At 43.4% G+C, this 27,048-nt stretch overlaps 1 protein-coding gene across 4 annotated transcripts in view; it reads right to left on the bottom strand.

Moving 5' to 3' along the window:
* The window catches only part of LOC129695891 (multiple C2 and transmembrane domain-containing protein 1-like), a 426,884-nt gene that overhangs the window by 219,214 nt on the left and 180,622 nt on the right, over nucleotides 1-27,048 (bottom strand). For all 4 annotated transcript variants that reach the window (XM_055633328.1, XM_055633326.1, XM_055633327.1 and 1 more), the window contains one exon: nucleotides 23,079-23,256. In XM_055633328.1, the coding sequence (XP_055489303.1) occupies nucleotides 23,079-23,256 (178 nt within the window). The remainder of the gene's footprint in view (nucleotides 1-23,078; nucleotides 23,257-27,048) is intronic.

Here is a 27,048-nt window from a genome sequence, read left to right as displayed (position 1 = left end):
AATCTGAGCAGTTTCAATGAATAACCACAGAACTCTCTTATTATCAGACCCAATTTGCCAACCAAATTTAGGACAAGAGTCGCCCATAGGATTAAAGTTGGAGAAAGAGAACAAAAAAATCAAATGGAACAATCAAAGAAAATTAAAAAGTGCCAAATGAAATCTAGTCTATTCTACTTAACAAGAGTATACACTTGTGAATAGTTTTTCCAAAGATAAAATGTTTCACTAAGTTTATAATAATATGGGTAACTGTCTGAGTGTATAATCTTATAGCCCAACTCTCCATTCTTTACCAATGCTAATGGAAATTTGTTCATTGTAATTGATTTACTAGTCTATCCAATGTAAATATCACAGTCTGGGCTCTTTGACCAGTCGTACATTTCTCTTTGACTGGACAATAAATAAAAATAAGAATTAAAGTAAGCATGCAGGTACAGCAGGCAGTGAAGAAAGCGAATGGCATGTTGGCTTTTATAACAAGAGAAATCGAATATAGGAGCAAAGAGGTCATTCTGCAGTTTTACAGAGCCCTAGTGAGACCACACCTGGAGTATTGTGTGCAGTTTTGGTCCCCTAATTTGAGGAAGGACATTCTTGCTATTGAGGGAGTGCAGCGTAGGTTTACAAGGCTAATTCCCGGGATGGCGGGACTGTCATATGATGAGAGAATGGAGCAGCTGGGCTTGTACACTCTGGGGTTTAGAAGGATGAGAGGGCATCTCATTGAAACATATAAGATTGTTAAGGGCTTGGACACACTAGAGGCAGGAAACATGTTCCCGATGTTGGGGAAGTCCAGAACCAGGGGCCAAAGTTTAAGAATAAGGAGTAAGCCATTTAGAACGGAGACGAGGACACACTTTTTCTCACAGAGAGTGGTGAGTCTGTGGAATTCTCTGCCTCAGAGGGCGGTGGAGGCAGGTTCTCTGGATGCTTTCAAGAGACAGCTAGATAGGGCTCTTAAAAATAGCGGAGCCAGGGGATATGGGGAGAAGGCAAGAACGGGGTACTGATTGGGGATGATCAGCCAGGATCACATTGAATGGCGGTGCTGGCTCAAAGGGCCAAATGGCCTACTCTTGCACCTATTGTCTATTGTCTATAAGAAGTTTTTTTAATTAATTTGTTTTAATACAACATTGAGCAAATACCGCTGTTTAATATAAATGTCTAATTCTTGCACTTGAGAATGAGATGTATTTGAAATATAATGGTAACGCGGCTTACTGAAAAATATGTACTGCATCATAACATAAAAGAAAGTGAGCTATAGTTGTAGACATCTTGTAAAATAGATAAGGTATTCTAAGGTCAGGACTATTCATATGTTTATGGTGCTAATGAAAGTTTTAGATGTGTGCCTTCATGTGAAATTGAGATTAGCTTGGAATGCTGTGGAAGATTACATGGACTCCAGTAATGACGTTGGAATCTTGTATCAATATTAATCCAAGTTGTGATGAAAATATATATTTATTATAATTATTAAATTGTGCTGTTTTCATTACATGAATGGAATCCATATTTCTTGGAGTACAGGAGACTGAAGGGTAACCTTATAGAGATGTATCAAGTCACGAGGGACATAGACAGGGTGGAATGCACATAGCCTTTTTCCCACGGTAGGAGAATCAAGAACTAGAGGGCATAGGTTTAAGGTAAGAGGGGAAAGATTTCATTGGAATCTGAGAGTCAACCTTTTACACAGAGGGTGGTGGGTATTTGGAACAAACTGCCAGAGGAATACTTGAGGCAGATACAAAGCAACATTTAAAAGACATTTAGGTGTGTAGATAGAAAAGAAAGGTTTAGAGGTATCGGGGCCAAACACAAGCAAATGTGGTTAGTTTAGATGGGGCAGGTAAATAACTTAATTGGTGTAGACATGTTGGTCTGAAGGGCCTGTTCCATTCTTGAGTTAAAGGGCGACAGTTTGATGGAAGATTTCAATTTTGCAGGTTATTTATTGCATTGTAGACATTTGTTAAGTTGAAAATATAAAGTTATAAGTTCACATCCTATTATTATGATAAAACAATGTTATATCTTACACCTTCAATGTTGTATCGTGCACTTTCAATGTTATATTTTACCCTTTCAATGTTATATTTTACCCTTTCAATGTTATATTTCACACTTTCAATTTTATATTTCACACTTTCCATGTTATATCTGGCACTGAATGTTGTATCCTTTATTTTGCACTGTGGACTGCTTGATTGGATTCATGTCTTTTCTATTACTAGATAGCACACAAACAAAAGCTTTTCACTATACCCTGGTACATGTGACAATAATAAACTAAACTATGACAACGTTTCCCTACATGTAAATAGCACTATGTCCAGTTCCTAATTAATACTACAAAGTACATCTTCTTCTTCTTGCGTGTGGCGTGCACAGCCTAAAGTTGTAAGACAACTTGTTCTGTTTGATCTTCCGTTTGTGCACGCCAGGTTGATTGCATTCTTCGAAACAGGGTTGCCCACGTGAAAGTTGCAATCTCCCACCCCCTACAAAGTACTACATTGATATAAAAGATTTGCGGCGTATCTCCTTTCACTTTTATGGCAACCAATTACAGCAATATCATTACATGCACCCGCTGAGTTTCCCCAGCAATTTTGTGTACCTTCGATCTTCCAGCATCTGCAGTTCCTTCTTGAACACTAATTACATGAATGTGTGCCCCAATAAACGTCTTACACACTTGAAATCTTATACAATATATTTTCCCTAAATATGTTCTTTAACAAAATGAAACTTCAAAGCAAAATGCCACAAAACTAAACCTCAATGTCTGGCATGGAAACAATACTGCAACATCCAGATCTATATCATATCAAAGATTGTGCCATCAAAGGAAGTCAATTGGTCAAAAAAGAACTCTTGACCTGCAGCCTTCATGTTTTCATCCAAGTAATTTTAATAAGGATTTCCACTCCTCAACATTTTCAGGCAGTGTATTTCAATTGCTTAGAATCCTCTGGCTAAGAAAATATATCCTTTAACTATCCTCTAACCTTTCTACCAAATCTCTTTGGTATTGACTTATCTGTCACGGGAAATGGTTACTTTAATCCATTCTTTCGAGGCTCCTTTTAAATTTGTATTCCCAATTAAATCTCCCCTCAGCCTTCACTGTTCCACAAGTAAGAAACCCAGGCAAGCCAATCGTTCCGCCGAGCTACATTTCTCGCGCTCCTGGGAAAATAACTGTAAATCGCATCGATTCATTTTCAGTGCAGTTATATCATTCCTGGTATGTGGTGTCCAGAACTATATCTAGTAATTTAGATGTAGCCTAATAATTATACCATAGTATCCCTGTTCATATCTTCATGTTATTTGGAAATTACTCCATTGCCTTGTTCAGCAAGTTACTGTATCTACCTCTACTAAAACCTACAAGGATCAGCCAACGTTTCCAAATTGTTGTTGTTTTGTACAATAATAATTAGAAGTAACCCCACATTTACATAGGGCTATTCCTTGATGCATTTTTGCAGTGCTCAGTAACTTTTGTGCACAAATACAAGACCCATTCAAACATATTCTCTTTTCACGCATGAAAGCCATTTGGTGCATTTTCCATCCACAGCAAACATAGAAACATAGAAAATAGGTGCAGGAGTAGGCCATTCGGCCCTTCGAGCCTGCACCGCCATTCAATATGATCATGGCTGATCATCCAACTCAGTATCCTGTACCTGCCTTCTTCCATACCCCCTGATCCCTTTAGCCACAAGGGCCACATCTAACTCTCTCTTAAATATAGCCAATGAACTGGCCTCAATTACCTTCAGTGGCAAAGAATTCCACAGATTCACCACTCTCTGTGTGAAAAATGTTTTCCTCATCTCGGTCCTAAAAGATTTCCCCCTTTATCCTTAAACTGCGACCCCTTGTTCTGGACTTCCCCAACATCGGGAACAATCTTCCTGCATCTAGCCTGTCCAACCTCTTAAGAATTTTATAAGTTTCTATAAGATCCCTCCTCGATCGTCTAAATTCTACTGAGTACAAGCCGAGTCTATCCAGTCTTTCTTCATATGAAAGTCCTGACATCCCAGGAATCAGTCTGGTGAACCTTCTCTGTACTCCCTCTATGGCAAGAATGTCTTTCCTCAAATTAGGAGACCAAAACTGTACGCAATACTCCAGGTGCGGTCTCACCAAGACCAAGCAACAATTACCAGCCTTTAAAAAGACGAACCTGATGTTCCATTCATGATTCACCGTAGTGCTACTGGCATGTTTTCACTGTTGTCTTTGCATTTGATCACATTGGCTTGCAAGACTTATTTCTGCCTCACTCTCAGAAAATGAAGCAATAGTATGTAACGTATACGTTCATTTATAACTCCCAGACAAACAAGAAGAAAAACCCGCAGTATTAGGAAGGAAATGGGTATTAATAGATCCTGACTGGGATGGTACTGTGTGCTCTCTGTATGCACCCACCTCAATTTTCATTACTGAGTCTTCTTGGTAGAAACATAGAAACATAGAAAAATAGGTGGAGGAGTAGGCCATTCGGCCCTTCGAGTCAGCACCACCATTCAATATGATCATGGCTGATCATCTTAAAACAGTACCCCATTCATGCTTTTCCCCCATGTACCTTGATTCCTTTAGCCCTGAGCTAAATGTAACTCTTGAAAATACCTCATTTCTAGATCTTACCGTTAATTTCAAAGTCATGCAGCGTTTTCTGCCTAACATGCCTCACAGCGGCGTGGGGTTACTCATTAAGAAGGGCCTGTCCCACGGGCGTCATTCGGGCGATATTTTGGCGACAGCCGAAAAAGAGGTTGTCACGTGGTGACGCGTGGTGAGGAGTGGTGACTCATGCAGCGGTGAGCGGTAACATACGCTGCTTCCCTGTCACCTCTGGATTTTGGAATGTTCAAAATCCTGGGATGACATTTGGGTGTCTCATTATGTCATGCACCCTGTCACACGCTGACATGTGCCGTCCTGTGGGTGACGCCCGGTTGGGGTTGGGGTTGGGGGACCACAGATGGGGTGTAAAATATTCTTCCTTCAATGCATGGATTTTAAACATTAATATATAAGAATTAATATAATAAAATCAATTGTGCAAATGAAAAGATGCCTGAGTCGTTCAGTTTTATTTATAGATGTATTGGTCCGCTTCCAGATCCGATCACCATCTCTTTTCACAGGGATGGATTCAATGAGTGTGGACTGAACTCCCCTCTCCTCCCTTCCCCCCCCCGCCCCATCCCTCTTTCCCTCCATTCCCCCTACCCCTCTCACCCCCTTCCCCCCTCTTCCTCCCTTCTCCCTGCTCCACTCTTCTCCCCTTATCCACTACCCCCCCCCTCCCCTCACATACCCTTCTCCCCCTCTCCCTCCTTTCTCCCATTCTCCACCACCCCCCACTTTCCCTGGCGCCCCCCACCCCATTTGTGGACCCAGCCTGTGACCAGCAATCCCCCGCACACTATCCCACACACGCTACGGACAATTTATGCAAACCTGTGCACCTTTGGAGAGCGGATGGAAACCAAAACCCTAGCCCTAGCCCTAACCCTAACCCTGATCCTAACCCCAGCTCCTACCTGCTCCTCATGGGAACTAAACTGTTGGCCACGAGTTGTTAGTGGGATCTAGCTGTCACAGGCTGGGTCGCCCTCTCCTCCCTTCTCCCCGCTCCACTCTTTTCCCCCTTATCCACTACCCCTTCCCCTCACATCCCCTCCTCCTCTCCTCCCCCTCTCCCTCCCTTCACCCCATCCACCCCACCCCCCCCCCCCCCCCACTTTTTCCCGACGCCCCCATTTGTGGACCCAGCCTGTGACAGCTAGATCCCACTAATTGTACTGCACAAAAGGCCACATCATCCGTTTTAGTAACATTGACTATGGAATAAAAGCAGACTTTGGGAACACCCCACATCTCCCCCCCCCCCCCCCCCCCTGCCCCCCTCGCCTTGTTTCAAAATGGGTGGTGGGTATTTAGACTCAGTGGTCGGAGCAGGTGGGTGGCACTGGTACATTGACAACATTGCCTGTACCCAGTTGAAAAGCCCGCAGCCTCTGGGGGTTTGGAGAGACCATTGGAAGAGAGATCTGCCTCTGGGACAACTCATGGCCAACAGTTTAGTTCCCAACATTGGGGGTTCGAGTCCAACCCCTGGGGCCCCTGTGTCACATCTAGTTCAGAGATACAGTGCCCTTCAGCCCACCGAGTCCGCACTGACCAACGATCCCCTGCACACTATCCCACACACGCTAGGGACAATTTATACTTATACTAAGTCTATCAACCTAGAGTTAGGGTTAGGGCTAGGGTTAGGGTAGGGTTAGGGTTAGGGGGCTAGGGTTAGGGTTAGGGTTAGGGTTAGGGTTAAGGGTAGGGTTAGGGTTAGGGTAGAGTAGGGTTAGGGTTAGGGTTAGGGCTAGGGCTAGGGTTAGGGTTAGGGTTAGGGTTAGGGTTAGGGCTAGGGTTAGGGTTAGGGGAGAGGAGTGGAGCGGGGAGAAAGGAGGAAGAGGGGGAAAGGGAAGAAGGAGGGGAGAGAGGTTGGGGGGAGTGGAGAAGGAGGCGGGAGGGGGGACGAGGAGACAGGGGAGTTCAGTCTACACTCATTGATCCATCCCTGGTGATCGGATCTGGAAGCGGACCAATACATCTATAAATAAAACGGAACGACTCAGACATCTTTTCATTTGAACAATTGATTTTATTGTATTAAATTTAATGTATTAATGTTTAAGATCCATGCATTGAAGGAAGAATATTTTACAGCCTCAACCCTAACAGGGCATCACCCGTAAGACAGCATACATCAGCGTGTATGACGTGCAACTCGACAGTTTTACGGGCGTCACTCACTGACGCTCCGCAGTCGCCCAAATGTCACCCAAGTGGGACAGGCCCTTTATAGTGGATTCTCTATATGGACAAATATGGCAGTGTGGGTGATGCTGTGGGCAAGAAACACATCTACTGCTTGTCGATATTCCCTCCACTTCAGGGCAGCTATCTAACCCGATGTACTATGGCTATCATGTAGAGGGTTCTTTAAGGCTGAGACTTGCTTGCTCCCAGAGCTAATGGGAAAGATCCGGCCCTTGCAAATTGTGCAGGCAGCTGCTGCCAGCACTTGTACTGGCTATTGCTAGCACTGTTTTAATGAAGCAATGTGAAAGAAAACCACATTGAAGAGTTTTGGTGGTCCACTAATTGAATGTTGGGATTAAACACAGCACCCTTTCTGTGCACAGTACAACAATGACATTCTATTTGTTGGCATTTTTAGTATTTATGCGAGGAAACCTGTGCAAGACATCAATTTAGCTGGGAAAAGCTGATTTTCCATTTAAATCAAATGTAATACTTGTAATACTAGACCATTGACACATCTATTCAATGCCCTTTCAAAAGCTTGCCCTATAGTACAATGTCTAGAATTGCTAGAGACACTGCCCTGAACAAATTCATTACAACATTATAAACGTTAGGATTTTACCAATTTACTGAATGTTCTTTATTCAAAACCAAATGGGCATGCGTATGTAATTGGGTTGCTTATCAACTATGGGCTGGATTTATTTGGGCGGGGTGGGGGTTTGAGTTCTGGGTGTCAATGTTAAGGCTAGCATTTATTGTTCATCCCCAATTGCCCATGAACTGTTGGGGTTGCTAAGTCATTTCAGAGGGCATTAAATCAATCACACTGCTGGATCTAGAGTGACATATAGGCCAGATCAGATAAGGATGGCAGATTTGCTTCCCTGAGAGACTATAGTGAAGCAGATGAGTTTTTACAACAACCTAATAATTTTTGTGGTCATCATTACTAATGACTAATTTCCTTAAAATTCGAGATAATTAACTGAATTTAACTCCCAGTGTCACCACATGGGATTTTGATACCATGTCTCTAGTTTCTTAAGAGCCTGTCCCACTTAGCCGATTTTTTGGCGACTGCCGGCGATTGTCATAGTTGTAGAAGGTCGCCAAAAAACTAGTGACTGGACCCCCCCCCCCCCCCCTACGACAATGTCTACAACAATGTCTACGACAAGCTACAACAACCTACCACCTAGTCGACATCAAGCTACAGCAGACTACCGATAGCCGGCGACCCATTAGAACGTCCACCCACGACCACACCTACCACAACCGATGTTCAGCTACATACATGAGAGGGATAGACAGAGTGGATGTGGACAAGCTTTTCCCTTTGAGAATAGGGAAGATTCAAACAAGAGGACATGACTTCAGAATTAAGGGACAGAAGTTTAGGGGTAACATGAGGGGGAACTTCTTTACTCAGAGAGTGGTAGCGGTGTGGAATGAGCTTCCACTGGAAGTGGGGGAGGCAGGTTCGTTGGTATCATTTAAAAATAAATTGGATAGGCATATGGATGAGAAGGGAATGGAGGGTTATGGTATGAGTGCAGGCAGGTGGGACTAAGGGAAAAAAATTGTTCGGCACGGACTTGTAGGGCCAAGATGGCCTGTTTCCGTGCTGTAATTGTTATATGGTTATATGGTTCACCCGCGACCAGCTATGACAAGCTACAACCCTATCGGCGACAACTGAAGACAACTTAAGACAATTCAGTCGCCTGTACCTGTCGCCGGTTGAATAGGTTGACGTAGGTAGTCGCCAATGGAATTCACCGAGGTCAGCATTGGTGACAATGTACGTCACCTGGCGACAACCTACGTCATCCTGCTGTACCTTACCTTAATTTTATCCTTGTAATATCATTGCTGAGGTGACCCATTGTCTTGTCAAAAACATTTCATTGTACCATTGACCCTGTGGAAAACCTACATATGACAAATAAAAACTGAACTGAACTGAACCTACTTCATCCTGGCGACAACCTACGACAGCACCTACAGCAGGAGAAGTCAAGCTACAACGCTCATTGGCGTCAAGCACACTGTCGCCGAAAAATGTTGAACATTTCAAAATCCAGCAGCGACCAGAAAAACATTACGACTCTTTGGGTGACTGAGGAGACTACTCATGACCATACAGGCGACACCACGGCGACCATGTGGCGACAGCCTAGCCGCCTGTAATCGCCTACAAAATCACCTAAGTGGGACCTATAGTCCTGCAAGTAACCGATTATCTGAAAACTAGTCTACATCTATATAACTGAAATTCTCATCTTGACCACTTCCTGTCTGCTCTGTATATTGATTTCAGAGAAAAGCTACCATATATTGCTTTGATTTTTTGGTCATCTTACTCACACAGTCCTCCTCTGCTGAGGCAGACCAGAGTGTTTTTCCGATTGAAGAAAAATAAAAATGTTATGAGTGTTTAAAAAATCTTGAGATCAGCTGATTGGTCCTCTCGCCTGTCAATCACCACGGTAAAGGTAACGCCCCTTCTAGGTGGGGGGCAGGACTATAAAACCCCAGATGCCTGGAAGTAAGTCAGTTACTCTGGAAGATCGTGAGGGAGAGTCCACAACTGTGATTCTAAGCTGTGAATCAACTGAACTGTGAGTCTGCAATGTACTTGCAATAAATGATTTGTTAGCCTTTAATGACAATGCATTGAGTTGTTTGTCAATTGGTGGCCTGCACTCTGCTTGAAATGCTATAAAATTGAATTTGGTGGCCTGCACTGCTTGAAATGCTTTGAAATTGTATTTGCTGGCCTGCACTCTGCTTGAAATGCTATGAAATGCAATTTGGTGGCCTGCATTCTGCTTGAAATGCTATGAAATTGAATTTGATGGCCTGCACTCTGCTTGAAATGCTATGAAATTGAATTTGGTGGCCTGCACTCTGCTTGAAATGGAATTTCAAAGAATAGCTGTGATTGAACTGTCAGCCCACCAGCCCCAAGTGACTGATCTGTCAGCCCACCGGCCCTGAGTGACTGAGCTGCCAGCCCACCAGCCCTGACTGAGCAGCCGCCAGAGTGATTGAGCTGCCAGCCAAAGAATCTATTCGGCCCACAATGTCCATACTAGCCCTCTGGAAACCAGTCCCTTTGGCCCACAACACCCATACTAGCACTCCAGAAAGCCCCCCTCCCCCACTGGCCACCAATATTGGAATTGGTGGAGAGATGGAATATTGCGTTGGGGGACCAGCCCTCCCGTATGAACACTTAGTCTAGTTGATACCCTAAATGTTTCACACAGTGAACTGGACGATCAATGTATCCTGGAACAAGCCTTTCTAGAACCACTCATAATTCTGCCAAATAAATCTGGTGGGAAGATATTCAAATGTGGGACAAGGAGCATTTCATACTCATGTATTACAAATAAACCAAATTTCCTGTTAAATGCAGTCCTATTATACATATTGTTAGTGACCTATATGTACAAAGACTCCAAGTCCCTCTGTACCACAGTATTGAACTAACTTTCCATGTTTTCCTGCTAATCTAATACTTTGTTGGACAGAAGCCCAATATCCCCATTTGAGCAGCCCCATGATAGTCCCCTGCATCGTATAGATTTGTTAGTCACTTTAAACAGCCATCCATATTTGTACCTTCTTCAAACTTCTTATTCATACTGATCACATTTAAGTTTTCACCACTGATATATGAAACAAAAAGTAGCGTCCTGGCACTGAGCATGGCATAACCCCACTAGAAAGAGCTGCCCTGTCACATAAGTGCACTCTCCCTATACTTCCTGCTCCTGAGCTCAAATGTATTCCAAGTTACGTGACCAGCTTCACTCATAAAGCTCTTCTGAAGTGTATCGCTTCCATTTACCCAGACTTAATTAAATTAAGTGAGGGCCCCATTATTTCAGCTACCTGTTGAGATTTGTTATTTAGAAATACAATTCATATATTTGGAAATACCACAAGAAATGATTAAAATTAAAATTTCCCATTTCAACAAAGAGGTTGCTTAAAGTATTTAAGATTGCTTTAAAAAAAAAGCAACCTTTTCCATCTTAACATGCATGTACCTACTTTTAGAAAGTTTTTAAAACAGTAATAAATTCAGCCAGTGCATGATATAAACCTTTCCATAAGTTTAATAAAATGTGCATTTATTTGGCTGTATTAATTCAGGGGAGCACACAGAGGATGTCTTGGAAGAAGCTGAATTCTACAGAAACCATTCCATTCAAGCTAATTTACTTTTATACATGTTTATATATGTGTGCACAAGTTCAATGTATTGTAGTGAAACTAACACTGTAATTGCTACTAAAATATTTACTTCATCTTAAAGCTAGAACTTGTGCTTGCACTACCCTCCCAAATACATATATTGATAACAACAAAGTAGCTACACTTCAGGATGAAAGCAATCAATCCAACTGTAAAAGGAACAGAGGTTAGAATCCTAGAAAAGGGTTAACGAATGTTTAATAAACATTAAAGTCACCATTTATTTAATTTCTGAATAGATTAAAGGGCAAAAATATAGTTTTCAGGTTTAACACACAATAGTGGTTCCGGTTTCTGAGTTGGCTAATCCCAGCTATTGCAGGAATTAAATTTGTTTTATTTACCTAATAAGATGGAAATGCCCTTTTCAGAACATAGTCAACAACCACACTATTAGTAAAAATGTGAATATTGCAGTGATATGAAAAGAAAAGGATACTTTCATATTTTTATAATGTTATAAATATGTCTGTTTATAGCTTTAAATTGTTCCAGGAATTCTCTTTTGGACAAATTGTGAGCTGTACCAATTTTACAGCCAGACCCAAACCAAATTATAGTTCGCTGTATGACATTTATCAAAAGAGAGCACATTTCAGACAAATTTATTCATGTTTGGCCAACAATTTGCAAGCAATGTAAGAAATTATGCTGTGGACAGTTCTCTCAGTGTTATCGCATTGCTCTTCCACCAAAATATTTTTGAATGCTAAATATGATCAAAAATTAAAATAGCTACTTCAAAATATATTTGGACAGGGATGTGAATAGGAAAGGTTTAGAGGGTTTTGGGTGAAACACGGGCAGATGGGACTGGGTTAGATGGGGTATGTGGATGAATTGGATCAAAGGTCCTGTTTCCATGCTGTATGATTCTACAATACTCAGATGGAAAGAAGAACCACAAGCACCAAACATTCCACATTTATCAAATAAAGTTTTAAAATCAAATAACGAATATTAAAATAATGTACACAGTTTGTAAATGCAAATCAAAAGTCCATCTAACGGGCACTTCTGTAAATTTGCCATCTCTGTAACATGTGCAAACAGTGAACTTAATTTGAGTAAGTCTCTTTGCTTCACAACTTGAATGAAGTAAATGATCATTATGAACAAGGTTGAAAGAAAAGGGAATTAAAAAAAACTCGTATTCCCTGACACCGAAATAAAATTTGTTAGTCATGTCACATTTAATGGTTTTTTGCAGAAATGCTCTCAGTACCCTGAGGGTTAATTGCCATTTGGATTCTCAGTTTATGTTTGACTGGTGACTTAATTCATTACAAATTGTGACAGTCTTGGTTTGCTCGATGCCATACTGTCTGATGTAATATGGCACAAAACATTTGTGTGAAATATCTGGTGAATCACTAATTTTCTATAAATTGATTACTCACAATGCAATCCCTCCCACTATAATTTTAAAACAATATTGGAATCTCTATAGTAGATTATTTTTTTTTCCCTCCTATAAATCCTTTCAGACCTCAATATGGCAGAAAAAGATTGAAATGCTCAGGAGATGATTCCTCTTTATTTTTTTTAATGAAAGGCTGTATAATAATTTTTCTGTATGGCAGCAGCTGTCAGAAAAAGCTTTCCAGTTCAGGTCTATTATGGGAGAAGCAATACCCGATCCTATGGCACAGAGTTACACACAGGGACCAACACTGATTGACAGCTTGTCATCATGACGTCTTATTCCATCTCTGTTATGGAGAAAATTAATGTCACGCCACCAGCCTTATGACTTGCTGTCATCTTATAACTGCTCACCTTTTATCAATGCACCAAATAACATTTCAAGCCCATCGTCTCACAGTGGACAATTCGGTCAAGGGACATCAAATCGGACCACTGTGAAATGTCATAATAAAAATGGAATGCTAACAACTTCTTTCTAAACTAGCTTGACTCAATTTAAGGAGTGACAAAGGGGAAACCAGTGGTTTCACGCTCCCTTCCAAAGAGGTCACCAAATCGCCTTCAGGCAGCAAATCCATTAATGTGCTTTAAAGAAAATCAAGGGATATTGGAGGAGGTTTCTTCACATTAATGACATGAATTGAAATGTCTATTCAATTTGATGCATTTGCACATTGGTTACCAATAGTTGAATTGCTGTAATACACTCAGTTTCTAGGCTAACTCAACCTGATAGCAGGGTCATGGCCACAAATAGTGCTCGGCTTTTCCAAATGAATCGGGTAATTTAAGCAAAAGAATCACAGGCACCCTCATGGCCCCCTACCCACCAACCACCCCCATGCACATAGCCGACCCCCGTGTAATCTTTTTATGTTAGAATTTTCAAAACGTTAGCTCCGAGAAGTATCATATTTTATTCATTCACACCCAAACTTGGTCTATGTATTAAAGCCACACTAACTGGAGGCATATTATGGGAGCCTGATTCCTTCTATTAACTAAAATAGTGAGATGTCATGAAGGCCCTCAGGAAGGCCGTCAGCATCCATAAAGACTCCTCACACCCTTGTAATGGACTGTTCGAACTACTTCCCTCCGGCAGACGTTACAAGGCCTTCTACGCCCGAACCTCCAGACTCAGGAACAGCTTCATTCCCAGAGCTATAGTGGCTCTGAACCGGCCCTGCTGAGTGCTCCCCACCCCCCTGGATTGTCTCCCTTGGATGGTCACGTTGCACAGACACATCTGCACTTTAGTCTGTTTGGACTATTTTACTGTTCTTTTACAAACCATGTTCTCGGGGTATCTAAATCTAAATTTTATTAGTTATTTATGTTATGACATCGGATGGAAGCTGCATACCCAAATCTCATTGCGCTTATGTGCAATGACAATAAGATATATTATTATTATTATTATTATTATTATGATTACAGAATGGTACTTCCTTTGTTGTGTCCATGTCAACATTTAAAGTGGAATTATTGACAAATTGTATATCACCCCGCACTTGAGAGACCTATAAAAACATTTGATAGATACCAACAAGCCTTTCAATATTTTTGCAAAGGCATGATAGATTTATAATTTTTGTAAGCCTAGATGCAAGAAGACATTCCCCAATGAGTACAGCAAGTGCCCTGTTCAAAGGCAGACACAGAATTCTGGAGTAAGTCAGCGGGACAGGCAGCATCTCAGGTCGAGAGCCTTCTTCAGACTCTGAAGAAGGGTCTCAACCCGAAACGTCGCCCATTCCTTCTCTCCAGAGATGCTGCCTGTCCCGCTGACTTACTCCAGAATTCTGTGTCTACCTTTGATTTAAACCAGCATTTGTAGTTCTTTCCTACACAAGTGCCCTGTTCATCTGTTTGAAGAGAATGTGTAAAGCATTTGCTACCCATTCAATGCCTGGCTGATAAGATTTGGTTGTCCAGTACATGTCTGTTAGGGATCAGGATATTTTCAGATAATATTTCACCTTTTTAAAGCTCTGTCAACGGTTTGTACTCCCATGTTGATGGACAAGGTATAGATGTATTCAAATTGTGGCCAACTCATCAAACTAGACCATTTTATTTTAATTGCAGGACTGTCACTTTTTCTCTGTACATTGTTTTAAGCTAAACTCGGTGTAATAGCTCCTCTCTCTGCTCATTTTGTAAAACTGCAATGAGTGAGCTGCATTTCGGGTAAACTGCATTTCAGTATTTAATCAAAATGATTTCCATATACCTGTATATATGTTCATGTCAGCATGCTGATGAAAATATTTGAACTCAAATGCATGACATAATTCAGCAGTGGTTTGCAGGCTCCCAAAATTATACAACATTCCTCAGCCATAACCTTGCCACAACACCCAACCACTTTCCTTTGGAGAGGAGGCAAAAAGTATAAGTATTTGGTCTGAGCCAATCATACACAACTTCTTACATTCTTTACAGTAGAAACATGATAGTAGATCATGTATCTGTTTTCTCAGATACAGTTAGTGCATGGGAGACAACTAAACAGAAGTCTGAGAAAATATTCAAAAGGAAGTTTAATATTTCAAGAAACAAAATTTAGTTTTTAGTTTTAGAGATGGAGCACGGGAACAGGCCCATCGAGTCCGCACCGACCAGCGATCCCCGCACATTAACACTATGCTAACACCTACACACTCTAGGGGCAATTTACATTTATACCAAGCCAATTAACCTACAAACCTGTAGGTCTTTGGAGTGTGGGAGGAAACTGAAGATCTCAGACAAAACCCACGCAGCTCACGGGGTGAACGTACAAACTCCGTACAGACAACACCCGTAGTCGGGATCGAACCCAGGTCTCTGGCGCTGCAAGCGCTGCAAGGCAGCAGCAACTCTGTGAAACTGTACCGCCCTAAAATGACATACTCGTTTTTTTTTAAAGATGTTATTTTGTTCATTTATGGGTAATCTCTTTCAGGAAATACCTGGCCACGTACTATTCATTGGCCCAGCGAAGATGATTATGTTTGAGGAAGGATGTTCTGACCTAAATCAGCCACATGACACAACCACAGTTTCAATCTCAGAATTGGACAACCGAGCCATCGCAGGCCTAGCGGGATAGAAAACTCCAGATTTATACGTTCTGGATAACAAAATAAATCTATTGTGAATCATCAACTCCTTTATGACACTGTTTTTGGTTCAAGAGGCTAAAGGGCCTGTCCCACTAGCATGCGACTACACGCGGCAAGCGCGACCTAACGTGGTCGCTTGAGCCGTACGGCCTCGCGGGGCCGGTCCCACTTCGATCGCCGGAGCCTTATGGAGTTGTGCGGAGCTGGTCCCGACATCGCCCGGGGCTCCGAAAAACTGACCGTGTTCAAAAATTCTACGTGGCAACGGCCTGCCGGCCCGCAGCCGCCTCGACGCCGTAAGCACCGCCTCGACGCCGTACGCACCGCCTCGACACCGTACGCTCCGCCTTGACAGGCATACACAGCGTCTCGATGCCGTACGCAGCATCTTGACGCCGTACGTCACGCGCGAAGTTCCCGGGGACTTCGCTCGAACTTCACGTCAATCACTCGACCTCCGCGCGGCCCCCACTTCCGGTTTGGTCGCGCTTGCCGCATGCATTTGCTTGCTGGTGGGACCGGTCCTGTACAGGGATCACTCAACCTCCGTGCGACCTCCGCGTGGCCCCCGCTTCCGGTTAGGTTGCGCCTGCCGCATACAGTCGCATGCTCGTGGGACAGGCCCTTTAGAACTGTGTTTGAGGGTAAGTGTTGAGACTTTGTCTTAAGAAGCTTCGATAAGAAAACTGAGTGAAATGTGATGGCAAGATAAAATACATTTTTTTTAATGGCTCTTCTTTGGTCTAAGTGCCGTGGGGATGACACTTAGGGGACTGGTGTGCTCCGCCCGCAGAGTGGGAAGTCAGGGAAAATTGCAGTGTCCCTTAAGACTACACCTGCGGGAAGTGTGCAAAGCTGCAGCTAGTGACTGACCAGGTGAGGGAACTGGGAGACTGAAAGACTGGGAGACTGAAAGCTTCATAGATGGAGTTGTAGTGAGATGGCCACACCTAAGGTCCAGGTAGAAAATAGATAGGCGACCATCAAAAAAAGGGCATTGACCAGAGAATGCAGGAATCCCCTGTGGCCATTCTACTACACCATTTTGGATACAGTTCTGGAGGATGATTGTTTAGAGGAGAGCATCTATTGCAGTCAGGTCTATGACGGGCAGGGTGAAATCAGACTGCGCTATAATGACAGGAGCCTTATTAGTTAGGGACATACAGGAGATTGCATGGCAGCCAATGGAACTACAGGACGGTGTGTTGCGTCCCTGGTGCCTGGGTCAGGATATCTCATAGCGACTGGCGAACGCAGGCAGCTCGGATCAAGTGTATCCCTGGAGGAGAACACTGGATGGAGGAGCACACATGTGAAGGATCACAGGAGGGCATAAAAGGAACACGAGATAGCTCTGGCAAATAAGATTACGGAAAACCCAAAGAGATGTTATGCCTATTAAGAGGAAAAAGGGAAAAAGACCAAAGACACCTCCTCCAACCTCATCTATTGCATCCGCTGCTTTAGGTGTCAGCTGCTCTACATCAGTGAGACCAAGAATAGGCTTGGCGATCACTTCGCCCAACACCTCCGCTCGGTTCCGCAATAACCAACCTGATCTCCCGGTGGCTCAGCACTTCAACTCCCCTCCCATTCCGAATCCGACCTTTCTGTCCTGGGCCTCCTCCATGGCCAGAGTGAGGCCCACCGTAAATTGGAGGAGCAGCACCTCATATTTCACTTGGGCAGTTTACACCCCAGCGGTATGAACTCCATTGACCTCCAATTTCAAGTAGTCCCTGCTTTCCCCTTCCCTTCCCAGCTCTCCCTCAGCCCACTGTCTCCACCTCTTCCTTTCTTCTTCCCATCCCCGCCCCCCACCCTCACATCAGTCTGAAGAAGGGTCTCGACCCGAAACATTGCCTATTTCCTGCGCTCCCTAGATGCTGCCTCACCCGTTGAGTTTCTCCAGCATTTTTGTCCACCTAAAGAGCCTTTCACTTGGTTGATGGTTCTCCAGCAGCAATTGGTGCCCTTCTCTAAGTGTATACCTGGGAACAGCTTGTAAATCAGGGAGTCCTCTTACAGAGGACTGTGTACAATGTATCATGACAAGGATCCTTGTATACTTGCAAGACACTCTTAGCAAATCCACAGTCAACAAAGAGAGAGAGTTAAGGGCCTGTCCCACTTAAGCGATTTTTTAGGCAACTGCCAGCGACTGTCATAGTCGTAGCAGGTCGTCCGAAAAAACCGGTGACTGGACCCCCCTACAACGTCTACAACAAGCTACAACAAGCTACCACCTAGTCAACATCAAGTTACGGCAGGCTACTGACAACCGGAGACCCGATCGTCGCGAAATTCGGATGTCGGCCTACGACAACATCTATAGTAATAATAATAATAATAATAATAATATATTTTATTGTCATTGCACATCAGTGCAACGAGATTTGGTATGCAGCTTCCAACCGATGTCAAAAAAATAAAAAATAAAAAAACTGGGAGACAGTCCATGGGGGATGGGGGGCACTCAGCAGGGCCGGTTCAGAGCCGCTATAGCTCTGGGAATGAAGCTGTTTCTGAGTCTGGAGGTTCGGGCGTAGAAGGCCTTGTAACGTCTGCCGAAGGGAAGTAGTTCGAACAGTCCATTACAAGGGTGTGAGGAGTCTATATGGATGCTGACGGCCTTCCTGAGGCACCGTGTGTGGTAGATGCCCCCCAAGGCTGGTAGCTGTGTCCCAATAATTCTCTGCGCTCTGTGGACGACGCGCTGAAGAGCTCTCCTCTCCGCCTCCGTGCAGCTGAGATACCACACAGAGATGCCATACGTTAGTATGCTCTCTGTGGTCCAGCGGTAGAAGGTTGTCAGCAGCTGTTGGGGCAGACCAGTGTTTTTTAATGTCCTCAGGAAGAACAGTTGTTGCTGTGCCTTCCTGACCAGCGCAGCGGTGTTGGTGGACCATGTGAGGTCCTCTGAAATGTGAGTGCCCAGCAACTTAAAGCTGGACACTCTCTCCACACTGTCCCCGTAGATGGAGATTGGGGCGTATTCTCTATTATGGGACCTCCTGAAGTCGATAATCAGCTCCTTGGTCTTGGAGGTGTTTAGTGACAAGTTGTTACGTGTGCACCAGTCCGCCAGGTTCTGCACCTCCGCCCTGTAGTTTGTTTCATCACCATTGGTGATCAGCCCAATCACTGTTGTGTCGTCTGTAAACTTGACGATGGTGTTGGTGTCGAATGCAGGAACACAGTCGTGAGTGAAGAGGGAGTAGAGCATGGGGCTTAGTACACAGCCCTGTGGTGTGCCGGTGCTCAGGGTGATAGTGGAGGACAGGTGCAGGCCCAGTCTCACTGCCTGCGGTCGCTCCGTCAGAAAGTTCAGGATCCAATCGCATATCGGCGAGCTGAGGCCTAGCTGGTGGAGTTTGGTGGTGAGCTTGGTGGGGATGACCGTATTGAATGCAGAGCTATAGTCTATGAAGAGCATCCTCACGTACGTGCCCTGTCTATCCAGGTGAGTCAGGACAGTGTGAAGAGCCAGAGAGATGGCATCCTCTGTTGATCTATTTGCCCTGTATGCAAATTGATGAGAGTCCAGTGAGGCAGGGATGCTGGATTTGATATGGGAGAGGACCAGCCTTTCGAAGCACTTCATTGGTATTGGAGTTAGGGCCACCGGGCGGTAGTCATTCAGGTTGGTGACTTTGGACTTTTTCGGCACCGGCACTATGGTGGCTGTTTTCAGGCACTTGGGGACCGTTGCCAGAGATAGAGACAGATTGAAGATTCTCGTGAATACCTCCGCCAGCTGTACAGCCCAGTCCTTTAGTACCCTTCCCTGGACTCCATCCGGGCCTGCAGCCTTGCGTGGATTGACCCTACGCAGAGCGCACTGTACCTCCTGAGTGCTCAGTGTTAAGGCCTGTCCCTCCGCCATGGCTGGGGTTATTCCACTCCTGGTGGTGTTGCCAGTTTCGAAGCGGGCAAAGAAGGTGTTTAGTTCGTTGGCCAGTGTGATATCACCGTGGGGGCAGGCGGGGCTGCTCTTGTAGTCAGTGATGTCCCTGACACCCTGCCACATGCTTCTGGTGTCCGCGGTATTGAAGTGGTCTTCCACCCTTTGCCTATGGATGTCTTTGGCCTTTTTTATACCTTTCTTCAGGTTCGACCTGGCCGCACTGTAGGCAGAAGTGTCCCTGGATTTAAAGGCATTGTTGCGTGCACTTAGAAGATTCTGATCCTCCTTGTTCATCCAAGGTTTCCGGTTTGGGAACATCTTTATTTGCTTGTCCACTGTGACAGTCTTCACACAGCAGTTGATGTAGGAGAGCACAGTGGATGTGTACTCCTCCATGTCTACCTCTAGACCACTGGTAGCCTATTGTGCAAACAGGTCCCAGTCGTTACGGTCAAAGCAGTCCTATGAGTCCTATGACAACCTACAACAACTGAAGTCAACTTACGTCCACCCGTGACAAGCTACAACAAGTACGATCCTGTCGGTGACAACTGAAGACACCTGAAGGCAATTCACGTCATCCAGTTTTCCTGTGACAGGAGTTGTAGGGTGGGGGTTTCCAATCATTCTGCATCATGGCTGCCATGGAGCAACATCAGAGGGCATTGCTCTCACAAGAAGAAGAAGCCCTGCTTCTTGCAGCAGCCCTCACGCTTAAAGATCAGCAAGACAGAAGGACAAGAAGAATGGGAAAGGAGATGCCCAAGAAGAGGACTGTGTGGTTGAAGCCCTTGTCCCTGAAGAGACTCAGGTTGGGCCAGTATGACAATCAGGTGACTGTGCTCCAGCAAGAAGATGTGGCTGCCTTCAGTAAACGCCACTAGGCTTCCCCCCCCCCCCCCCCCCCCCCCCCCCCCCCCCCCCCCCTATTTCAGGAGCTGAAGACCTGGTAGGACCCTCTCCTGGGGAAAAAGGAGACCTTGATGAGGCAGCCACTAGAACAAGGCCTGCACCTAGCCATCACCCTCCACTACCTGGCATCAGGAGACTCCTACTAGTACCTCTTATGTCTCGTAACACCATCAGCAAGGTTGTCTGAGAGACCTGTGAGGCCATCATCAATGCTTATGAAGATGGAGTCATGGGTTGCCCTGGTACATCAGGTGACCCACCTCCTGGTTCTCCTCCTGGGCCTCCTCAGTCTCCACCTGCCTGGTGGGTGGGGATAGGGGTTGGGCCTTGCCTTGGGCTGCCACTTCCTTCTCCTTGCAACCGTTGCACTATCCAATGTCCAATGCTAAAAAAAAATGCACATTGTCCACACACTATAGTCGCCTGACCACGTGGAGCGTTTCCCACAGAGGCGCCATTGTCGTAGCCTAGCATAGTCGCGTCAACTGTCGCCGATGGTCGCCAGCTGTTGTAGGTTGTCATAGGTTAGGTTAGATAAGGGGGAGGTACAGCGAGGCCTGGGTGTCCTTGTACACCGGTCACTGAAAGTTGGCGTGCAGGTACAGCAGGCAGTGAAGAAAGCTAATGGAATGTTGGCCTTCATAACAAGAGGATTTCAGTACAGGAGTAAAGAGGTTCATCTGCAGTTGTATAGGGCTCTGGTGAGACCACATCTGGAGTATTGTGTACAATTTTGGTCTCCTAATTTGAGGAAGGACATCCTTCTGATTGAGGCAGTGCAGCGTAGGTTCACGAGATTGATCCCTGGGATGGCGGGACTGTCATACGAGGAAAGATTGAAAAGACTAGGCTTGTATTCACTGGAGTTTAGAAGGCCGAGGGGGGATCTTATAGAAACATATAGAATTTATAATTATAAAGGACTGAACAAGCTAGATGCAGGAAAAATGTTCCCAATGTTGGGTGAGTCCAGAACCAGGGGCCACAGTCTTAGAATAAAGAGGAGGTCATTTAAGACTGAGGTGAGAAAAAACTTTTTCACCCAGAGAGTTGTGAATTTATGGAATTCCCTGCCACAGAGGGCAGTGGAGGCCAAATCACTGGATGGATTTAAGAGAGAGTTCGATAGAGCTCTAGGGGCTAGTGGAGTCAAGAAATATGGGGAGAAGGCAGGCACGGGTTATTGATAGGGGCCGATCAGCCATGATAACAATGAATGGCGGTGCTGGCTCGAAGGGCCGAATGGCCTCCTCCTGCACCTATTTTCTATGTTTCTAGGTTGTTGTAGCTTGTCGCCGGTATGGTTATATATTGTCGTAGATTGTTGCCGGTATAGGCGTAGATGGACTTCATTCATCGTGACTGGCTGTTGTAGTTTGACTTCTGTGAACCTTTCTGGACTTGGGTTTTTCTAATGCCTGTCGCTACTTGACTGCTCTTGACGCCGGTTGACGTCGGTTGACGTAGGCGGTCGCCAATGATATTCACCGGAGTCAGCACCGGCGATAACCTACATCACCTGGCGACAACCTACGACAGCACCTACGTCAGGCGGTCAAGCTACGCTAATTGGTGTCAAACCCACTGGCGCTGGCTGTCGTCGAAATTTTGTGAACATTTTGAATATTCAGTGTCGTCCAGAAAGACGCTATGGCTCTTTGGGCGACCGAGGAGACTACTCACAACAATATAGGCGACACTCCGGCGACCATGTGGCACCAGCCTAGTCGCCTAAAAATCGCCTAAGTGGGACAGGCCCAAGAGCTCTTAAGGAAAGCGGAGTCAGGGGATATGGCGAGAAGGCAGGAATGAGGTACTGATTGTGGATGATCAGCCATGATCATATTGAATGGCGGTGCTGGCTCGAAGGGCTGAATGGCCTCCTCCTGCACCTATTATATATTGTCTATTGTCTATCCCATTTTTGTTAAGTGACTTTTGCAAAAACAATAAGCGTTTAAGAGCTGAACTTCTGTGAAGGTGCTGAGGAAAATTATTGCAATTGATGCCATAGAAACAAGGAACAGCAAATGCTAGTTTACTAAGAAAAGACACAGAATGCTGGAGGAACCCAATAGATCAGGCAGAAGCCTGGAGAGTCAAGGGGTAGGTATGAGGTGGCGTCTGAGAGCTGGAGTCTGAAGAAAGATCCCGACCCCAAATGTCACCTATCCATGTTCTCCAAGGATGCTGCCTGACCCATTGAGTTACTCATGCATTGCGTGTCTACCATTTCTTAACAGGTTGAAACACCCTCCCACAAGAATTAATGTAACTTTCAATTTTAATAAAATATCATGAAGGATTTTGATAAGAAATTGATTGGTTTTGGAGATAATAATTGTGCAAATAATTGTGGATTCTTATTTTCCTCATGCATCATTTTATATAATTGTTTAGTATATCTTTGCATTTTAGCAACATTAAATGTAAATAGATTTTTACTGATTTGTTTTTTTACATTAACCACCCTCACTGATATTCTCTTAATTTATTATACTACCAAAATAAGCATAAAATGTCAATGAAGATATAATGTGGCTAACAAATATGGTAATACATACATAGCTTGCCATTATATTACGCCGTTCATCATTGTTCAATGTGCTGAGCTTGAACTCACTGAGTGGAGCTGTAGCAGTCAGTGTAACCAGTAGTATTACATGACCTTTACCTTCTGAGAGGGCAAGGTCCAGCCTGTGTGTATGTTCCACACTTAGGCCTGATAAGTCAATTTGACACCTGCAAATAAAGTGTAAAATAATCAAATGTCCACCCATAATACTTGACCGTGGGGGAGAAATACTCAGTTAAATTGTTGTATTTGCTTTTTTTAAAAAATATTTTTATTAGAAACAAACATATTATGGTAAAATATAATTACATATTATATTAAAAACTTTTCATGTATATCAATCATACATTATTAAAATTTTCAATTGTGGATTGATTCTGCTTCTAGTTTTTTTTTATATAGAAAAAGTTTTGATTCTGCTAGTTTTTTTTATATAGAAAAAGTTTTTATATATAAATAAGAAAGAGAGAGAAAAAAAATAAATAATTATGAATGTCAAAAAAGAAAAAAGAGTGGAATGAAATACTAATAATACGTCATTCGGAGATAGGTTCGTAAATTATAAAGTATAACTTTTCATCTAGTCCGGAGTTCAAGCTTCAGTTAGGTTTCCGTGCCGAGCCAATCTATCCCTTCAAATAGTTAATGAATGGAGACCATATTTTAACAAAAAGTTCTTGTTTGTCCATTAAGACAAGTCTAATTCTTTCCAGATGTAGGGTCTCTGACATTTCCACAATCCACATTTTAATTGTGGGGGGTTATAGGACCTTTCCAAAATTTTAATATTAATTTTTTCCCAGTTATTATACTGTAGTCGAGGGAGTTTCTTTGGTTTGTTGTGATTGTTAAACTTTGTTCTGATATTCCAAGTATTATTAGTTTAGAAGGTACACAAAAATGCTGGAGAAACTCAGCGGGTGCAGCAGCATCTATGGAGCGAAGAAAATAGTTAACGTTTCGGGCCGATACCCTTCTTCAGACAATATTATTAGTTTAGAGTCTGGATCCAATTTAGTAATAACAACTTCAGAAATTATTCCAAAAATGTCAACCCAGAAATTTTTAATTTTTGTACAATTTGCAAAAGTTTGTGTTAAATTGGCTTTTAAGTGCAGGCATTTATCACAGATAGGAGAAATGTGTGGGAAAATTCTATTTAGTTTTATTTTGGAGTAATGTAATCTGTGTAAAACTTTGAATTGTATTAAAGCATGTCTGGCATTTAGCGAGCATTGATGTATATATTGCAGACTTTCGTCCCAAATATCTTTCTTTGTCCTTTACTTGTCCAAAATTGGGCAAGTAGTAGCGAAACCTGGAATAAAATAAAAGCTATAAATACCAGCAGATCAGGCAGCGACCTTGGAGAGAGAAAAGAACAGCAATAAGATTGTAGGTCCATGACTTTTTCAAAGTGTATTGAACAGAATTTGTTACTCTTTCTTTCCCCAGAAATGCTGTCTAATTTACTGACAATTTCCTACATTTTCTGTTTAGTTCCTACTTTCAGCACATATCAGTGTAAAATCTTTTGATTCAGGCACTTTCAACAGTGGTGAGCCAAATATAAGCCATGCATGATATCTTCAAATGGTTGTGGTATTATAGGGAGAGAAGACACGAAAATGAAAACCGTGAATCCGAACACATTCAGCCATGTCATAATGGTTTAAAATGGGGACATTTTGAACAATTCAGAATTTATGGAAAACTATAAATATTTTTTATATACACACATTTACATCTTTCAATAGTGAATCACAATAATTTTACCCAAAGCCAGTAAATTGATGATAATGGAAAACTCCAAATATTGGTGGTGACAGACGATAGTCTGACAAAAATGATACATCGTTTCTGTCATATATCATTGTAATAGTGTCTTACTGCAAGATACATATGCTATTAAAAATCATCTTGATCACAGAAAATTGCCTTGTATGTTTTGTTAACAAAAGCACCCATATAGATCAAATATTCAATGGCGAGGCCACACCATTTACGTAAATCACAAGCATCGTGTAAGGTTTTATATTACATATATCTGATTGCTTGGAAGGTGTTTTGGAGTTTAAGGGCAACAGAATTAAATTTCCTTTGCATCTGTCATTTCATTTTGTCATAACAGAGTTGTTTATCACAACCAAAATGAGACTCTATGGATTATTGGCAGCAAATCACCACAAAAAAATAATAAAGGGCCAGCTGTCTGATCAATAATGCATGGCACACTGGAATGGATGCTCCAAGTTAGGGTTTAATTATTCTGTTTGCCAGATCAAAGTCCAAGTTCAGTGAAATGTTACCATATGAAGCAGTCTATGAAAGTGCCCCCAAAAAGTAAGCAGAAACAGTGAAAATGGTTCTGTTTAATCATTTCACTAATATTGAGCAATTAGACACACGTGCCAAACCATCGGACATGAATACCTAAATAAAACTCTAAAGACCTCAAAATGCAAGGTGGAAGTAGAGTTGGAGGGGATGGTGGGGTTATGATAGGGAGTGAGGGAGGGGGCGCAACTGGATGCCTCTATTTCTTGTTGAGTCCAAAAACAATTGTCACATGAGTTGAATGCCATTGAGGGCCTCATAAATCCAAGACATACTCAAACTACCAAAGTCAAAGTAGCCTTTATTGTCATTCAGACCTTTCGGTCTGAACGAAATTTTGTTGCCTTGCAGTCATACATATAATAAAAATGACAAAAACACATAATAAACTCAGATTTAACATCCACCACAGTGAGTTCACCAGGCACCTCCTCACTGTGATGGAAGGCAAAAATCTTAAAGTCCTTGTCTCTTCCCTCCTTGTTCTCCCTCTCCGCCGAGGCGATCCAGGCTTCCGATATTGTGACCCCGCTGGGTGATGGTAAGTCAGTCTGAATCCAAACGCCGCGAACGCGCCGGTTCAAACTCCGCGGCCCAAGGCGGTCGAAGCTGTTGAAGCTGCCGCCCTCCAGTCCAGCGGACGAAGCTGTTACTGTGGGAGCTCCGTAAAAACAGGTCACCAACCTGTGACCGGCGACCTCCTGACAATGTCGTCCACTGGGCCCACGGCCGACTTCCTTCGAATGCGTGTATATTTGCTCCCTTGCATTTTTATCCAAATTCACACTTCATGGAGTCAGAGCTACTGGCATGTTTTCTGTGGTACACTTCAAGGTAACTTCAAATGCAAACTACAAGATGACCACCTATATTTTTGATGGCCAATTCATGGACAGAGATACATCAAAGAAATAGGCCCTTCCGCTCACTTGATCCATGCCAGTTCTCAATTACTCAAGTCCCCTCAGAAACTACTTCTCATCCATATACACAAGCTGCAACTTACATTGGCCAACTACCCTGTTAATTCACACATCTTTAGGGTTTGGGAAGGACCAAGAGCATTCAGGGGAAACTTCAGCTCCTAAAATCAGGATTGAATGTGGATTTCTGCCGTTGAAAGGCAGAGGCCGTTTCAGAAATGTTGAAAACATAAATCACTAATTTTCTTTATCCAGATGGATACAGCAGCACCATTTCCTGGTGAGTATAGAGCTAGGACATACATAGGGACTAAATTATATTGAAATAAGCAAATATATAGAGGGAAATAATGAAAAAAAATAGCAAATAACTTTGCTAAACAAACCTTTTAAATTATGGTTGATGACCCCATTCACAAGAATGAGGCACATCAGGTATGCTCGTTACAGATGGCATAGAGCTGTGGGGCCAGATATATTGAATATCTGGTCATTCACACAATATTCCATGACTTCACTGGCATGTCTTGGTGGGGTGGGGTTAGGAACAAGGAGTCAGATGTAGTAGGTACACAAAATTGCTGGAGAAACTCAGCGGGGGCAGCAGCATCTATGGAGCGAAGGAAATAGGCGACGTTTCTGGCCGAAACCCTTCTTCAGACTGATGGGGGGTGGGGGGGAGAAGGAAGGAAAAAGGGA

This window comes from Leucoraja erinacea, chromosome 3 (assembly GCF_028641065.1).
Source record: "Leucoraja erinacea ecotype New England chromosome 3, Leri_hhj_1, whole genome shotgun sequence".
NCBI classification, from domain to species: domain Eukaryota; kingdom Metazoa; phylum Chordata; class Chondrichthyes; order Rajiformes; family Rajidae; genus Leucoraja; species Leucoraja erinaceus.
The sequence above is the reverse complement of the archived record's forward strand: the minus strand, read 5'-3'. Positions and strand labels throughout refer to the sequence as shown.